The sequence below is a fragment of the Gobio gobio genome, assembly GCF_949357685.1.
Source record: "Gobio gobio genome assembly, chromosome: 17".
NCBI lineage: Eukaryota > Metazoa > Chordata > Actinopteri > Cypriniformes > Gobionidae > Gobio > Gobio gobio.
The window spans coordinates 24,614,444-24,630,456 of NC_137110.1; the positions used below are offsets into that span (position 1 = coordinate 24,614,444).

The 16,013-nt window shown below is 36.6% G+C and overlaps 1 protein-coding gene across 5 annotated transcripts in view; it reads right to left on the bottom strand.

Moving 5' to 3' along the window:
- The window catches only part of farp2 (FERM, RhoGEF and pleckstrin domain protein 2), a gene marked incomplete at its 3' end in the record, with an annotated part of 67,733 nt that overhangs the window by 20,227 nt on the left and 31,493 nt on the right, over positions 1 to 16,013 (bottom strand). For all 5 annotated transcript variants that reach the window (XR_013818327.1, XM_079841156.1, XM_079841154.1 and 2 more), the window contains exons 4-13: positions 15,945 to 15,987; positions 15,778 to 15,856; positions 15,599 to 15,696; positions 13,028 to 13,142; positions 8,685 to 8,832; positions 8,362 to 8,457; positions 7,713 to 7,876; positions 6,308 to 6,376; positions 6,107 to 6,164; positions 5,783 to 5,993 (exon numbers count right to left, since the gene is read on the bottom strand). Coding sequence is in view for 4 of the 5 variants with exons in the window: in XM_079841156.1 (XP_079697282.1) it covers positions 5,783 to 5,993; positions 6,107 to 6,164; positions 6,308 to 6,376; positions 7,713 to 7,876; positions 8,362 to 8,457; positions 8,685 to 8,832; positions 13,028 to 13,142; positions 15,599 to 15,696; positions 15,778 to 15,856; positions 15,945 to 15,987 (1,081 nt within the window). The remainder of the gene's footprint in view (positions 1 to 5,782; positions 5,994 to 6,106; positions 6,165 to 6,307; positions 6,377 to 7,712; positions 7,877 to 8,361; positions 8,458 to 8,684; positions 8,833 to 13,027; positions 13,143 to 15,598; positions 15,697 to 15,777; positions 15,857 to 15,944; positions 15,988 to 16,013) is intronic.

A 16,013-nucleotide genomic window follows, 5' to 3' on the forward strand; every position in this document is an offset into this window, starting at 1 on the left:
TAAAACACTGATAGAGCACGGACAGAGTGGCAGAACGGTCATGTAACGGGAACACATACACAATCTGAGATACTGACTCATTTGATAGGAACGAAACCTGAGTTAAATACTTAAATAAAAAGTGTTTTCATAAAGATAAAAGAGGTCATAAAGTGGATTCATGCGTTTATGGAAACTGAAATCTAAACTATAACAGCCCTCATAAAGCAAATACTGTGGATAATATGAGAGAAGATCACGCATCCTAAGATTATGGGAATCCATTAATTCTGGCTTTGTGATCTTTAAACAGGCCAAATTCCTGAATTACAGAGCTATTTACTTTGTTAAATAAGAAGATGTTAAGTTTTACTTCATAGGTCACTTTATAAAGTAGATTTGGCAACACTTAGTTAATAATAATGGTCAATACAAAGAGAAAGTCAGTCATTGTGTCCATGATGGGAGATCTGAGAATTCAGCTGATGTGAAGGAAGCACTGTTAGGTGGATGGCCAAATAGTACCTTGCCCAGAGTTAAAAATCAGCCCAGACCTGCCCTCGCTGGTGGGAGTAGAGAGAGGCTCCTGTGGTTTAAAAATAGAATGCAAATAAAAACTAAACGGGCCATGTTTCGCTTGCTCTCAAAATGACAATGAGAATGAATTCTTATAGTTAATACTAAAATGGTTGTTCTTTACTACAAAATTGTTCACCTTAGTAGCAAATGGAAAAGAAATGGAGTTTAGTTCGGTTTTGGGTGGTATTCAGGATAGTCAGGGTATTGACAGGAGAACAATCTATACTGGGTTTGAGAAAGCAAATGTAACGCATTTGAATCATTAAATGGGACTGCCAAAGAAATGCAAAGGACAGAAGAGCCTGAATCACACAGTGAAGTGAAGCGGAGTAATATGGCAGGATATTAAATGGGATTTCCAGAAAAGAAGAGGAAATGACATCAGTATAAAGACACTGCCTGCATTTCATCTTGAGCTCACAGAACTCAATGTACTCATGGCACTTAGACAGTGTTATTCACTCCAGACCCCAGAACAGAAACCCAAAGCATTTATGCGGTCTGGATGTCATACAAAAACACGACTGCACAGAGCTGATGTTACCTATTAAGGCACTGTGTAATACTTATTATTAGGAGTGCCATTTATTTAAATGCATTAGGTGAGGCATTATTAGGCAATTAAAGATCAAGTTAAATCATCAAAGGAAACACCCAAAGGTAATAAGCACAGACAAAAGATTCAGGAACACGTCCAAGTGCCTCAAAAGCAAATCAAAGTGCTCCAAAAGCAAACCTGCAGTAGAAATCATTGAGAGAAAATAGCCAGAAGTAGACACACAAAAATGAAAAAGTAAAAATAAAATTAAAAAAAAAGTACTTCACTGATTTATAATACCTGAATCACCGAATCATGTTGCTGAGGCTATTTTATAAAAAAACTGAAAAAGTTCACAAATTTTGTATAAAACAACTAGTTCTTAAACTTAAGAAATGTTCACTACATTCACAGAAATGTGCCCAAACTGCTCATACCATTTATGATAATAACTTTTTGCATCATCAGACCATAATTGTAATAGGGCCAACTAACTATGACTCTGGTTTTATAGTTCCACATGCTCCTACGTGCATACATACTGTGCATGAGGTTAGAATATAGAAGTTCTAGATTACATTCACTTTCTTAGCAGTGGTATTGACAGCACATTACAATACTCAACCACTTACATTCTTTGATGAAAGTAAAAATTAACACTACTGTCCAAAAGTGTGGGGTCAGTAAGTTGTTGTTTTTTTTTTTGTAAAAAATAAATGAATAATTGTATTCAGCAAGGATGCATCAAATTTATCAAGTGTGACAGTAAAAGAAATTTGTTACAAAATATTTTTATTTCAAATAACTATTAACCATTCATCGAAGTATCCTGAAAAATGCATTATGCGGTCTACAAAAATATTTAGCAGCACCGTTTTCAACATTGATAATATTAAGAAATGTTTCTTGAGCACCAAATCAGTAATGGTTGCTGAAAATTCAGCTTTGGCATCACAGGAATAGATTACACTTTAAAACAGATTAAAATAATAATAAAAAAGAATTATATTTTAAATTGTATTAAAATGTTACTGATTTTACGGTATCTTTGATCAAATAAATGCAGTCATGGTAAGCATAACACCGTGTCCTAACCAAATATGACGCGATGCCATGACATGCGATGGAAGGTATATTTTTCATGTTAAAGGAAAACTCCACTATTTTTTAAAATAGGCTCATTTTCCAGCACTCCTAGAGTTAAACATTTGAGTTTTACCGTTTTCGAATCCATTCAGCCGATCTCCAGCTCTGGCGGTTGCACTTTTAGCATAGCTTAGCATAGATCATTGAATCTGATTGGACCGTTAGCATCTCGCTCAAAAATGACCAAAGAGTTTTGATATTTTTCCTATTTAAAACTTGACTCTTCTGGAGTTACATCGTGTACTAAGACCAAACCAAAGTTGTGCTTTTCTAGGCTGATATGGCTAGAAACTATACTCTCATTCCAACTTTGAGCCGTCCCATGAGTGCAGCGGCGCAATGATATTACGCAGCACCTGAAAATAGTCGCCAGCACGTTCTCTGTGCAAGCAGGTTGTCACGTTGGTTATGTTGAAGATTTAAGTAGTTTTAAATAGAAAAAAATATCAAAACTCTTTGGTCATTTTTGAGCGAGATGCTAATGGTCTAATCAGATTCAACGATCTATGCTAAGCTATGCTAAAAGTGCTACCGCCAGATCCAGAGATCGGCTGAATGGATTTGAAAACGGTAAAAAAACTCAACTGTTTAATTCTAGGAGAGCTGGAAAATGAGCCTATATTCAAAAAAAGTGGAGTGTTCCTTTAATCAGAGTTTATTTCCTAACCAGCCATGATAGCGATACACAACAATTCTATTTTAGAAACGGTTTCTATTTTTCTGCAATGTTATGACTGGAACGACAACATACAAAGTATCACAATGATAATCTCAAGTACTGTTTATATGCTTTATTTAAATGGTTAAAGCATCTAATATGAGTTTGAATGTCATTTTGCATGACCTTTATAGTCGCACAGAAAGCGACAATGGATAATTCACCTCAGATCTTGAAAACAAATTAAAGGAAACAAGAACGTTCAAACTGTGAACTCAATGTGAACAAACAAGTCTATTCTAAAACAAAGATCGTTTCAGTTACTCAGTGTGATTTTTAAATTGTGTTAAAATGGTGTTAGAGTCAAAAGTGCTGACCCACACTCTCTTCTGACTGGCTGTGATTTTTGACTAAGTGTCTTAGTCGCACCCTTTCTGGTGTGGACAGATAAATTGCTTGTTGCTGGAATCTGACTGTCTGGTTAGGACACGATGTAGGATTCTTTCAAAAGCATTAAAAAAAATTCTTACTGACCCAAACTTTTGAACTTGTGCAAGCTCCTACATTTCTTTATATGCAGAACGTGGGTTAATGGCTACATTAGTCTACAACAAAAATCTGAGAAAAAAATGTGGCATCATAGGCTAATACACTGCAGAGCAACATGCACAGATCTGAACTTAAGATTCAACTGTAAAAAAAACTGTTTTTTTTTTTTGAAAGTGAAATTTACAAATGGCTCGAATCGGATGCCAAAAGAGTGCTTTTGACGTTTACACACATGCAACAAAGTCCAATCTGTGCCAGTGATTGTCAGTGTAAATGCAGCTATATAGTCCAATAAGATAAGAGATGCACACATGTCTGAAAGTTAAACAGCAGAGAGCAGAGTGGAGTGAACAAACAAAAATAACTTAGGCTCAAATTTGCTCTTAAAAGCAATGACTGTCAGCTCCACTGCTAATTAAATCACAGCCCTGAGTAGAGTGGCTCACTACTGGAATAGACTCGTGCAGTTATCCTAATGTAAAAATACCTTGTAAAACTTATCTTAGTGATGTGTATTTTTTCCTTGTTCATATTCAATATTCATATTCAGCTCTTCTCTTCAGACCATTCAGTTCAGTGGTTGAATGAATATTTTAACTTTTTAGACCCCCTTTAGGCCAAAACATTTAAAAGGGACAAGAACTTCATAAAATAATAATCAAAAATATTGCAAATGAACATATGATAAGCTTATAATCAAGTCAAAACTAAACTTAAACCTTTGTTTAGATTTTCATTTGATTTAGTTATGTTCACAGCATAATACTTCAGTAAAAGATTTGATGTTCACTTTGAGAAGTTGGAAAGTTCTTTACCCAGGGAGAACACGAGCCAGGCATATTGCACGCGTCATCCCTTTCTGGCTTTAAATGTACTTGATAAAACTTATTTGTGCCATTATCTTATATGTAATGCTAACAGCTATTATGGCATTTCTCCACGTCGTGCAGCCCTAATATGGAAAAAAAATGCTCATTAATTTGTATCGTTTTATGAGCATAAAGTGGTACGGATATCACAATTCTTTGTGATATATCCATTTAATTTTCCCCTTCAAAAGGTCACAGCGCAACTTGTAGCTTATAGCCATCCAGACTTCCAAGATTAAATGTCAGGCTAAACACAGAAAAAATGATTGAACTATATAATCTAAAAAGTGTAAATGAATCACACGACCCTACAAGAACTTGCAGCACATGATTCAAAAACAATAAAAAAAAAATGAAATGACACCAAGGAGAGAGAGAGAGAGTGAGGAAGTAAACTGGAAAGGCACGTGAGAAAAAGTGGTAGATTGAAGCGCTAACAGGAAGTGCCAAAACTATAAGTACTGATTATATAAGGATGAGGTGGAGAATTAAGTGCTTGGTCATGTTCTGCATTAAAAACCACCAATACTGTTGCCATTTAATGGGGGTCATGCTACATTTTAAGATGGTTGGGGCCTGGCGGGGGCTCCCCAATGCTTAGAGCCCTGAGATTTTGGCATTCCAGCAAGAAGCTGTCTAAATCTGCCTCACTCACTATTGGGTTGCTGAAGAAGAGGTTGTGATCTGGAAGCAAACCTCCATCCGACCCCCAGTCGGAGTCGGAATCGGAGCTGCCGTCAGCCGAGCCCTCTGTGGCTGTGGGCGGATAGCTGAGCTGCTCCAGCTGCTCCACCAGATCATTAAACTGCATGGCCGAACTGTCTTCCGAACGTACCGAATAGGCAGGGAAGTTAACCATCGAACTGGCCTCAGAGAGGTTCTCAGAACCAGGCAGACGCAAGGAGGATGAAGAGTCGGGTCCTCCAAAGCCGAGTGAGAGTGAGTCGCCGGCAGAACCTAGAGGAAGGTTATCCAGTGAGCTACACTCGGAGCGGTTGTTAACCAGGGAACTGGTCTCGGATCGGCCGAAGGCACTCTCTGAGTACGCGTTAGCATTGCCGTTAAGGTCCTCGAGACCGAGAGCGTATGTAGCGGGCTGCACAGGGATTCTATCGCCGTATTCGAATCTCTCAGGGCCTTCTTCGTCAAACCCATAAGAGTAGGCTTCTGCACCACCAGCGTAAAATGAGATTTCAGCTGGATCATCATCTATATACTCTTCGCTAACATGCAGCTGCGTGCAGGCCATTGGGATCTGGTAAGACATCTGTTGGACGCGCATTAACTCCGCCTCAAACGCTTCAGGTGTGAGGAAGCCCTTTTTCGCCCCAAAGCTTACGCCACCCACCCCTACTCCCTCACTATCCTCATTGCCATTTTGGGAGGGCCGTGCACTAGAGGAACTACTCTCTACACACACAAACGAGGGGCCGCAGTCTCCTGCTGCCTGGATATAAGTGGCACCTGGGAAGGCGTAGGTGGATTGGGAGTTCTTGATGAAGTCCTGCTGCGTTGGGCTGGGGGCTCTTGGAGGCTGCTGCATCTGTTGGAGATTCAGAGGCTGGTTTGGGGTCTCTGTCCGCATGGGTGAGCTGGGGGCATGCAGGGAGTGGAAGGAGGCGGTGACAGAGGAAGGACACACTGGAGCCCTTAGACTGTCGTTAAAAGACAAATTCTGAAACGGATGGGTAAGGTAAAGAGAGTGGAGGAAAACAAAGTTGTTTTTAATACTGGTATTGGTTGTCGTAAGTTTGGTTGTTTGTGTCCCTGATCTTAGACACTACTAACCTGTTTGAGCACATCAGAAGCCAAAGACCGCGTCGACATGCGAATCTTACTGTTCCTCCTGTAGAAACAGCATAATCAGTGCAAAGACGAACAACATAGAGAGAGAAAAACACTACAAAAGGGCTTATGAAGAATGTACCAATTCCAATATACAGTATAAAACTGGTTTCAGGTGAGACTTATAAAAAAAAATATATTTACCTCTGGTAAGGAGTTCTTCTCAACCCGCTGTCCCTCACATACTCAACAAGCTGTTTCTGCGTCCTCCCACTATTGCATATACATAATGCGTTTTAACAAAGTGAAACACATTCTATTACCTACAAGCAGAGGTAGCCAGTAAAATAATTCATATTTCACAATATTCCTAAAAAATTGGTGATGTCCACTAGTTCAAAAGTTTGGGGTCGAGAAGATGTGATAATGTTCATGAAAAATATTATTGGGAAAATACCGTAAAAACAGCAATAATGTGAAATATATATATTTTTTCAAAATGTAATTTATTCCTGTGAACATTACTACTTATTGTTATTAACGTTGAAAGCAGTACAAATACATTTTTTCAGGATTCGTTGATGAAAAGAAAGTTCAAAAGAACAGAATTGATTTGAAATAGAAATCTTTAACATTTTACATTTCTTTATGGTCACTTTAAATAAATGTAATTTATTCTTGCGGATTAAAAGTATTAATTTATCTTAATTAATCTTTATATATATAATTAATCTTTAAAAAAGTATAACTGTCCACAAAATCTTGGTACTGTACATCACACAAAACTACCTTACAAAACTAAAAAAGGTCATATGGCAACTTCCAAACCCATCACCTTTTTAACAGTCAACAAAACAGTGCAAAGAAACAACCTAATCAATAAACACACTATATAAAAAAGAAAAAGAATTCACATTTTTTATATCCTTCCATGAAATAATAAACAAATATTTTAGTGACTTATGCAAGTACCGGCAGTACCTGCTCAGTAAGTGATGCAGATTTTCAGTAATTCAGATTCAGTGAGTTCATTCAGTGAAGGTTTCTTCTAATTGATTTAACTATTAAGTCCGCAAGTTTTTTTTAGAACAATTCATTAAAATCTGCTCATATAAATTGGACAACACTGGTTGGGCTGTGTTTTTTATTTTTTGAAACTCACAAGGACATGTTTTCCAAGGACCAGCACTAAAGGCCTGTTCACACTAAGAAAACTTTAATGATAACTCTATTAGCGTGTATACCAGCACATATCGTTCCGTTTATTCTAAGCGTGCTGCATTTTTGTCCCCTGCCGCTTTAAATGCTTGAGCTCTTTAAAGCAGGATGGATTCTGATTGGCTGTCTATGATTTTATCGTTCATCAGCTGAAAAAAAAATTCTGAAAGTGATTCCAACAATATCATTATAGTTGTGTAGTGGACTCTGATATTCTCTTATATTTAGAAAGATTTTTAGAACTGTATCAGTTTCGTTATCATTATGGTAATCTCATTGGTCTGAACGGGGACTTAAGAAGCAGTGCTGGAAACACTGGTATAATCAACAATTTCTTTGGTAATTTATGTTAAAAAAAGTATATCGCACACCCAGTAGCACAAGTGAGCACCTGTATCTGAAGGAGGATCCTCTGCTGAAGAAGATGGCTTTGGATTTGGGCTGAGGCTGGTCTAACAGACGGAAAAATGAGTGATGTTCCACACAGTTCTTCCAGAATATCTTACACTGATCTCGACTGCCCATTAAAAATTCCAGCGTATCCTGATGAGGACCCTGTGGAACGAAACGTTGATCAGTCACTGAGAAAAGAATCATCTTAAGAATTTCCATCTCAGATGAAAGGCAACACGAGGAAACATGTGGTCTTAATTCTAAGCAACCCATGAAAGTGATCCCGACAGAATAACAAACGTCACTTGGAATACATTTAAAATGTTTACATGGGGTATAAGATGGCCCCATCCAACTAAACTCCAGCGCCTGAAAACATTACTTCTACATCTTATTATGTGTCAAGTCTCCGTTGATTCTGGATATCCCAGGAGTCCTCAGACTTATTTCATTGCTTTGTATTTCTCTAAAATTGTGTCTTCTAGTGGAGGTTTGCATGTATTCGCATCTTCTCTCATTTGAATTTGAATCCTTGTTGTCATATTAGACTTTATTTTGTCCCTTTTGCTTTGAGGAAGTGTCTACATGTTTGCAAATGTACATAAATGATAATATATAACAATATAAAATATAAATGGGATACCTACATGAACTTCTGGGTGCAACTTAATTAGAAATCGTTTCCTCTTGAAGCTCAGCTTCCGAATCTTGGACCAGTTGAAGGTGTTAATTTTGGTATGGCCCTAAAAAAAAAAAGATAAAAGATAAATTTACAATAAAATAACTATATAACAAATACATGCATATATATACACCTGTGACTACATAACAGCTGAATTCTATACTAATGTACTAAATAATGCACTAAAAATGTACCAATATTTGGACTAAAATAATGCACAAATAACACCTTTTTTGGAGCTGTACGGAAGCAATCATATTTACTAAGACAATAAAGTTGTACATGTACCTGAAAGACCTGCAGGCCCATGTGTGCTACAGCCAGGTTGATCCTGGTGCCTTCTCGGTCAGCGGCGGGATGAAAGCGTACCCCAAACATCTCCAGTTTACGAGCAATCTCCAGGACCTGGAAATCGGATTCTGCTGGGGTCTGCCCCCTACAGGCAAGGAAGCAAAGACAAAAATAGTATAATACAGTAAAATTATGAAACATTTTAATTTCAAATAACTGTCTTCCTGTACGATGCAACGCTGATTTTTCAGCATCTATTACTCCAGTCTTTAGTGGGCCACTATCCTTCAGAAACCATTCTAATATGCTGATTTGGTGCTCAAGAAACATATCTTATAATTATAAATGTTGAAAATAGTTGTGCTGCCTAATATTTTCTTGGAAACCATGATACAATTTTTTTTTCAGGATTCTTTGATGGATAGAATATTCAAAAAAGAATATAAATTATATAAAATAGAATTTTCTAAAATGTTTTACTGATGCATCCTTGCTGAATAAAACAAATATTAATTATTTTATTTTATTTTAAAAAGGCAATGTATATACCTCACTACTTTATATAAATTCACAAAACCCATACCCTCCCATTTCTAAGCGTGGGGGATGGGCAAACATATTGCAGTGATGTTGTGTAGTGTTCTGACTAATCGTGGGCAAATGTTAGAGCAGTGCCAGATTTTTTTGCTCATCCTTTAAGCTGTTCAATCTGCTTAAGCCCCTCCCTGTCCCTTGTGGCTGTATGGCTAATAAAGAGCCTTGAGCCACTGGATTACAATCACAGCCTCACATAGCCACTGACACGGCCGACCTGCAATACTTCTCTCACACTCAAAGCCTCAGATTAAACCCACCGGAACTGAATCATTACAAAGAGCCAAAAAAAAAAAACAGGGCTCATACGCCTGATATTTTACAAAAGTTGAAAGAAGAAAAAAAAACTTCAGGTTTTGTTTTCAGTAGGTAAAAACAGTATTGTACCTAGATTTGAACATTTTCTGAAGAAAATCTAGGTGCTATATGTTGCGAGGTTGCTTACTAGCCCAAGTGAGAAAGGCCCATCCCCCTTCTTCTCAACTCCTAAGTAGAGGTGGGAATCACAGCATACCTCACGATACGATACGATACGATACGATACATGGCTTACAATACCGATAATAATCACGATACAGGAATGCTGCGATTATCAATATATTGCTAGACAATCCTATAATGATACATCACAATATCTCTCTTCAACTATGAAAACAAAAAGCCTGTGAAAAGCTTAAGTGCAGGTTTTCCAGACTTTGGACTTGAACATGGCTGGGGCATCTATTATTTTACTCACACTGGTGTCTGTCATCCCATTAAAAAACAAATTTTCTTAGGTTAGTTAACTTATGTTAACTAACCTAACTAATGTTTCTCTCATTCATGTGTTGAGCGCCACCTCGAGGAGCCATGAAGTAGCGACGCAGGGAGCAGGGAAATCTATTTAGAGCGCCTTATTTTATTAATTAAAATATTGATATTTAACACCAACGTATCGATTAGGGCTGGGAGAGTATGGATTTTTTCTTACCGCGTTTGAAAAGCAAGAAATTCCCGCGGTTCAGCGTTAAACCGCTTTAAATGGCTCCCTCTCGACTTCCGTGCACAGCCGCACACGCACACCCCAGCGTAGGCAATTGAACATAATAAGGAACATGTTTATTTTACATTTATTTTTTCACGTTTAGAACAGGAACAATTAGAACAGAAATGGAATGATATCTGGAAAAAAAAAGTGCTGGCAAAACGAAATATAGACTATGGTTTACATCCCAGCCTTCATATTTTTTCCTGAGAGAGCAGATCAGATCACGACAGAGATTTGATGATGGAACAGCAAAAACAAAGACAAACAAACATTTTTATTTATCGGTATTGATCAGTAATATATATTTATTTGTTTATTTATTTCCCATATTTTTACTTTCAGATTACAGTCGTCGTCATTAAACAATCACTTAAACTATAACGACTTTTGCGCACACCCGCCCATATAATATAGCCCAATATATTATTTATATTTATAGTATTTATATTTTTATATTACATATTTTAAAATATTCAGGCTATTAATTTACATTTACAATTTACACCTTGTGTGCGCTTTTGTCTCAGTGGTTAATGAAGACTATAACGAAGGCTCAAGGCTATTTAATTTAACAAAGTGTAGTCACTCGCTGCTCACACTACCTTAATTGTATATTATGCTACTTTTATTATTTATATTTATTTTTTATATTTTATAACATTTACATATTTATATTATTTTATTATTTATATTATTTATATTATTTTACATATCTCGTGTGGTGTGCGCTTTTGTCTCAGGGGTTCAAGGCTATTTAACGAAGACTTTTTAGGCTAATTTAACAAGGCTATTTAGGCTAATGATTGTATATCACATACATATATATTATTTATATTACATAAATAATTATATATATATTTATTATTATTATATTTATATAATTATTTATATTTATGTTATTTATATTACATAAATAATTTTTACATATTATATTATATTATATTATATTAGGCCTATTTTTACATATTTATATTAATTTATATATAGGCTATATGCCTATCTCGTGTGCGCTTTTGTCTCAGTGGTGCTATTTAACGAAGGCTATTTAATTTTACAAAGTGTCGCTGCTCACACTACCGTGATTGTATAGCCTATTACTTATTATTTATATTTATATTTCATATTTTTACATATTCATATTAATTTATATATCTCGTGTGCGCTTTTGTCTCAGTGGTTCAAATATTTAACGAAGGCTATTTAATTTAACAAAGTGTCGCACACTACTGTGCTTGTAAGCCTGCCAGACGGATATCTTTTTCGATAGCCTTTTAATGAAATTGGAAATCGCATAGCCAACTTATATTTAATTGCCTACAATAGATTATTTATTGATTATATTGAATGAAATTTCGCATGCCCAGCTTATTTGTAGTCAATCTTTCCCAAACAGAGTTGGAAAAGAGTAAAAACTTACCAGTACTAAGGAGTGCTGAGGCAGGTCCAGCTCAGTTTGTTCTTTCTGAAGCCGTTTTTTTTTTTTTTGCCAGCTATGGGAGAAATCGGTCAGCGTTTGACACAAACCCATGGCCCGGGCAGTGCGTTCTTTTTCTGCTTTCATGACTTCTATCTACATACCCACTATTGTCGGCTGCGCAACCATGTGAGAGAATTGTGTTAAGCACGTGCAATTAAAAACTGAGGTCCTGCTTATGCGCCTGTATTTTATGCTTTAGTAAAATTAAATTCAAATTATAGGCTAAAAGACTAATGTCAGATACAGGTACAGGTACAAATGGAATGTTATAATGGAACATTGCGCTCCCCAACTCGCGAAAGGTCGGATTTGCTCCATCTTTTATGTTTTGTTTAGAAAAACTTGAATCCATATAAGACACACATGTCATTAGACACAATCCATGTCATTAGAATCAATGAATCCATGGAATTAGACACAACGTGCACACATGGGCAGGCCTAAGTTTTTTTTTTTTTTTTTTTGCGGTGATGGCGGTGACGATCTCAGACCTGCGGTAGGCATCACGTGACCGCGGTATTGCGGTAATGCGGTAACTGTCCCAGCCCTAGTATCGATTCTCGTATCGCACAGAGAAGAACAACAATATATTGCCCTATCGATATTTTGTCCCACCCCTACTTTTAAGATCTCTCTGATTGCTTACAAAAGTAATGGCACATGCCGCATAGTTAAGCATTTTCATGCCTGTAACACGAAGAGTGCAAAATTAGTTACACCTAACTTTTAATAGGGGTTTTACTTTAGCATGAGCAACAAATGCATTTCTAATTATGAAGACATTTAAGTTTCTATCATTATGCCATTATGTCTAATAGTGTCTGTAAGCTCTTAAAACAATGTCTTTCCAAAGTTCAAGCAGAGAAAGAATCTGCAGTCCACCTTTAACTGCCTCTAAATCTCTTAAACTGCCACACACAACAACACACTATCAGATCTCTTTTCACCAAATAAACTCAGCACCAAATGGAAACAGACTGTCATTCGAGATATCCAGGGGAATATGTATAAAGTTCAGTTAGATGTTCCACTTGAAACAAATGGCTTCTCATTCCACGCAAATGATTCCAACTAAACTGGACATGTCAAAGATAAACGTACTTTTGTGCCATAAATTCTCTCAACTGATTCCCGGTGGTCAGCTCAGTGAATTTACAAACGCAAAGCTTGACAGTCTATGATAAATTTAAGAGCAACAATGAGCAAGTCTACACCTTCAGGCCAAAACAATAAATGTCTTACGTGTGTCTGCGGTGGAGTTCCATGATCTTTTCTTGCACACGTTCCTGATATGGCAGCAATTTATTCATCTTCAGAAACTCCCTGTCTGCCATGTCATCGTAGTCACCGATCTCAGCTGTGTGTGTGGGAGGGGGAGAGAAAAGTAATGGTTAAAATACATAAGAGTGTCCAATAAATACATTTAAAGTTTTTTTTAACAAGTTCAAGTTCTTAAAAATGTACTGCTTCTTGCATTCATGTTGGTTTCATTTTGGTTTAGAATTTTTTTTTTAATGTTTAAATTTAATGACTCTAAAAATGTTGAGTGGTGTAAAAAGTAATACATTCAAGAAAACATTTCTAAATACGTTTTCAAAGTAAAAAGTCCAAATATCAAGTACAAAGTACAAATATCATGGAATTATACACTACCTTTCAAAAGTTTGGAGTCTGTATGTTTCTTTTTAAGGTAATTAATACTTATATTCCGCAAGGATGCATTTAATTAATCAAAAGTGACAGCAAAGACATTTATGTTACAAAAAATTATATTTCAAATAAATGCCATTCTTTTGACCTTTCTATTCATCAAAGAATCCTGGAAAAAATTATCACTGTTTCCACAAAAATATTAAGCAGCACAACTGTTTTCAACATTGATAATAATAAGAAATGTTAAAGATCACAATTCTCATGTGACAGTAGCTGCGTTTACATGGACCCTAATAATCCGGTTGTAATCGGAATAAAAAGACATGTAACCATGTCAATCGGAATGAATTAGCTAAACCCAATTCAAATTTCATTCAAATTTTAAGGGGTGGTTTAAACCTTTTCTAATTCGATCAAGAGGACATGTCAACACTTGATTGGATTGAAAACTAAAAAAGAAAAATACTGCGCATGTGCAAAGATGTAGAAATGGCGTAATGACGATGACATGACATGTGGCTGGTGTGTGGTGGGCGTTCTGGCGCAATATGGCTGCCGTCGCATCATCCAGATGGATGCTGCACATTGATGGTGGATGAGGTGATTCCCGCGTCTATATGTAAAGCGCTTTGAGTGCCTAGAAAAGCGCTATATAAATGTAACAAATTATTATTATTATGTGGAATGAGATGATGTTGCTGAATGAAGTGTTATAAATGACTGCCGTGTCATTCAAAATTTTCCTTCCACTGATCTTCTGTGAAGTGGAGCAGGACAGTCCTTGTTTTGGACTCTCATCCACAAACGCCTTGTTTTGGGCACGGGAATGGGCATTTTTACTGCTTAATAAATATAAGCAGCACGGCACAATGGTTCATGTGCTCGTCGTCTCCTTATTAGGACCCAAAATAGATAAATATTAAGGCCCAGATTTACTAAACAGGGCAAATTAGCATGAGAACGCAATTCCAAAAAAGCGCAGATGGGAGTGGAAAGTTCTGCGCAAATGAAAGAACAGACGCAGCCGGATCATTTCCATAATGACCAACGCAATCTACCAATTAGTGTCTGGTTTAAGACGGGCTTTTTTTACGTTAAATAATGGCTCAAATACCAGTAAATTGACGAGCGCAAACCTTAATAAATCACCTTGCATGATTCATTTAAATACTCTCCTCCCATAAATTTTGCATCTGAAAGGGAAACTCAAACAAATGCTAATAAGGTTAGCAGCAAAAATAACTGTCCACGCCTTTTCAGCACAAATTTTTCACTGTGTATCTTTAGTAAATCCTGACAGTAGTTTAACACCAAAATAGGGTTTGTGTTGGCGCAAACAGGTAGGAAATCTGTCCTCAAGTCTGCTCTTTAAAACAAAGAAAAGAAGAAATGTAGAAGAATGGTTAATATGCGCAAACAGCGGGAAACTCTGTATATTCATGCAGTGTGTGCATGTAAAAAAAAAAATCAATTCTGATTTGAAGCTTGTGACATAAACGCGCATATCAACCCAATCACCTTATTTAGCATTCATGTAATAACCATGTCCATGTAAACATAGCTACTGAAGACTGGAATAATTTACATAGGATTAAATAACATTTTAAAATATATAAATCTGACCTTAAACTAATATTTTCCAATATTATTGTATTTTTTTTAGCAAATAAATGCAGCCTTGGTGAGCATAAGAGACTTTTCAAAAACATCTTACAAAGCCCAAACTTTGGAACGTAAATAAAAAAAATGTGTGTGTGTGGGGGTGGGGGGGGGGGGTTGTACCATAAGACATTTTACTACCTGAAAATAACCAAGCAATGTATAAAAATGTCAAATTATTTGACATTTCAAAAGACCTTGCAGACTACTGACCCCAATCTCTATAACATCATTTCTGTTTTACGTTTTCCCCCTGTATGTTTCTGAATGGTGTCATTTTTTACTTTATTCACCCCTATTCATAAACACATATTCAAGTCACTGAATGTATTCATTACATTTGTAATGCATTTTTGAATAAATGAACAGATCTGTGAAAAAATGATCATGTCAATGACCAACATTACAAAGCAGAGACACAACAGAATTAGTGTAAAAGAACAGATTTAAAACACTATGGAGGACTTGGGTCACTGAACTAACTGATCTCAAATCACATACATTGCACCAAATGAGAGGCAAGCAGGGCGGCAGTGTTTTCCGTACAGTTCAGTCGACCATCTATCAGATCCCTCTTGATTTGCAGAGAAAACAAGTACCTGTAGAAAAAGCAGATAATTACAAGCATTGTTCTCCATGTCAGTATATAAAACATGGATGGTGATTTCTAAACATCCTACCTAGTAAACTCCTCCTGAAGCTGACCAGGATCTGGAGGAAAGAACTTCACTGACAGCCGAAAGAGCGTGTTCATCGGCCCTGTGGATAATAAGTACAAACACACAGGTTCAAAGACCTCAAGATCCACTGATCTCTAAACACAACACAAAAAAGAAAGTGTACTTACGTCTAACTTGTTTCATTATGAGCTTGGTGGGCTCCAGCCAAACCTGAAGAAATAAAACAGTCCAAAGTA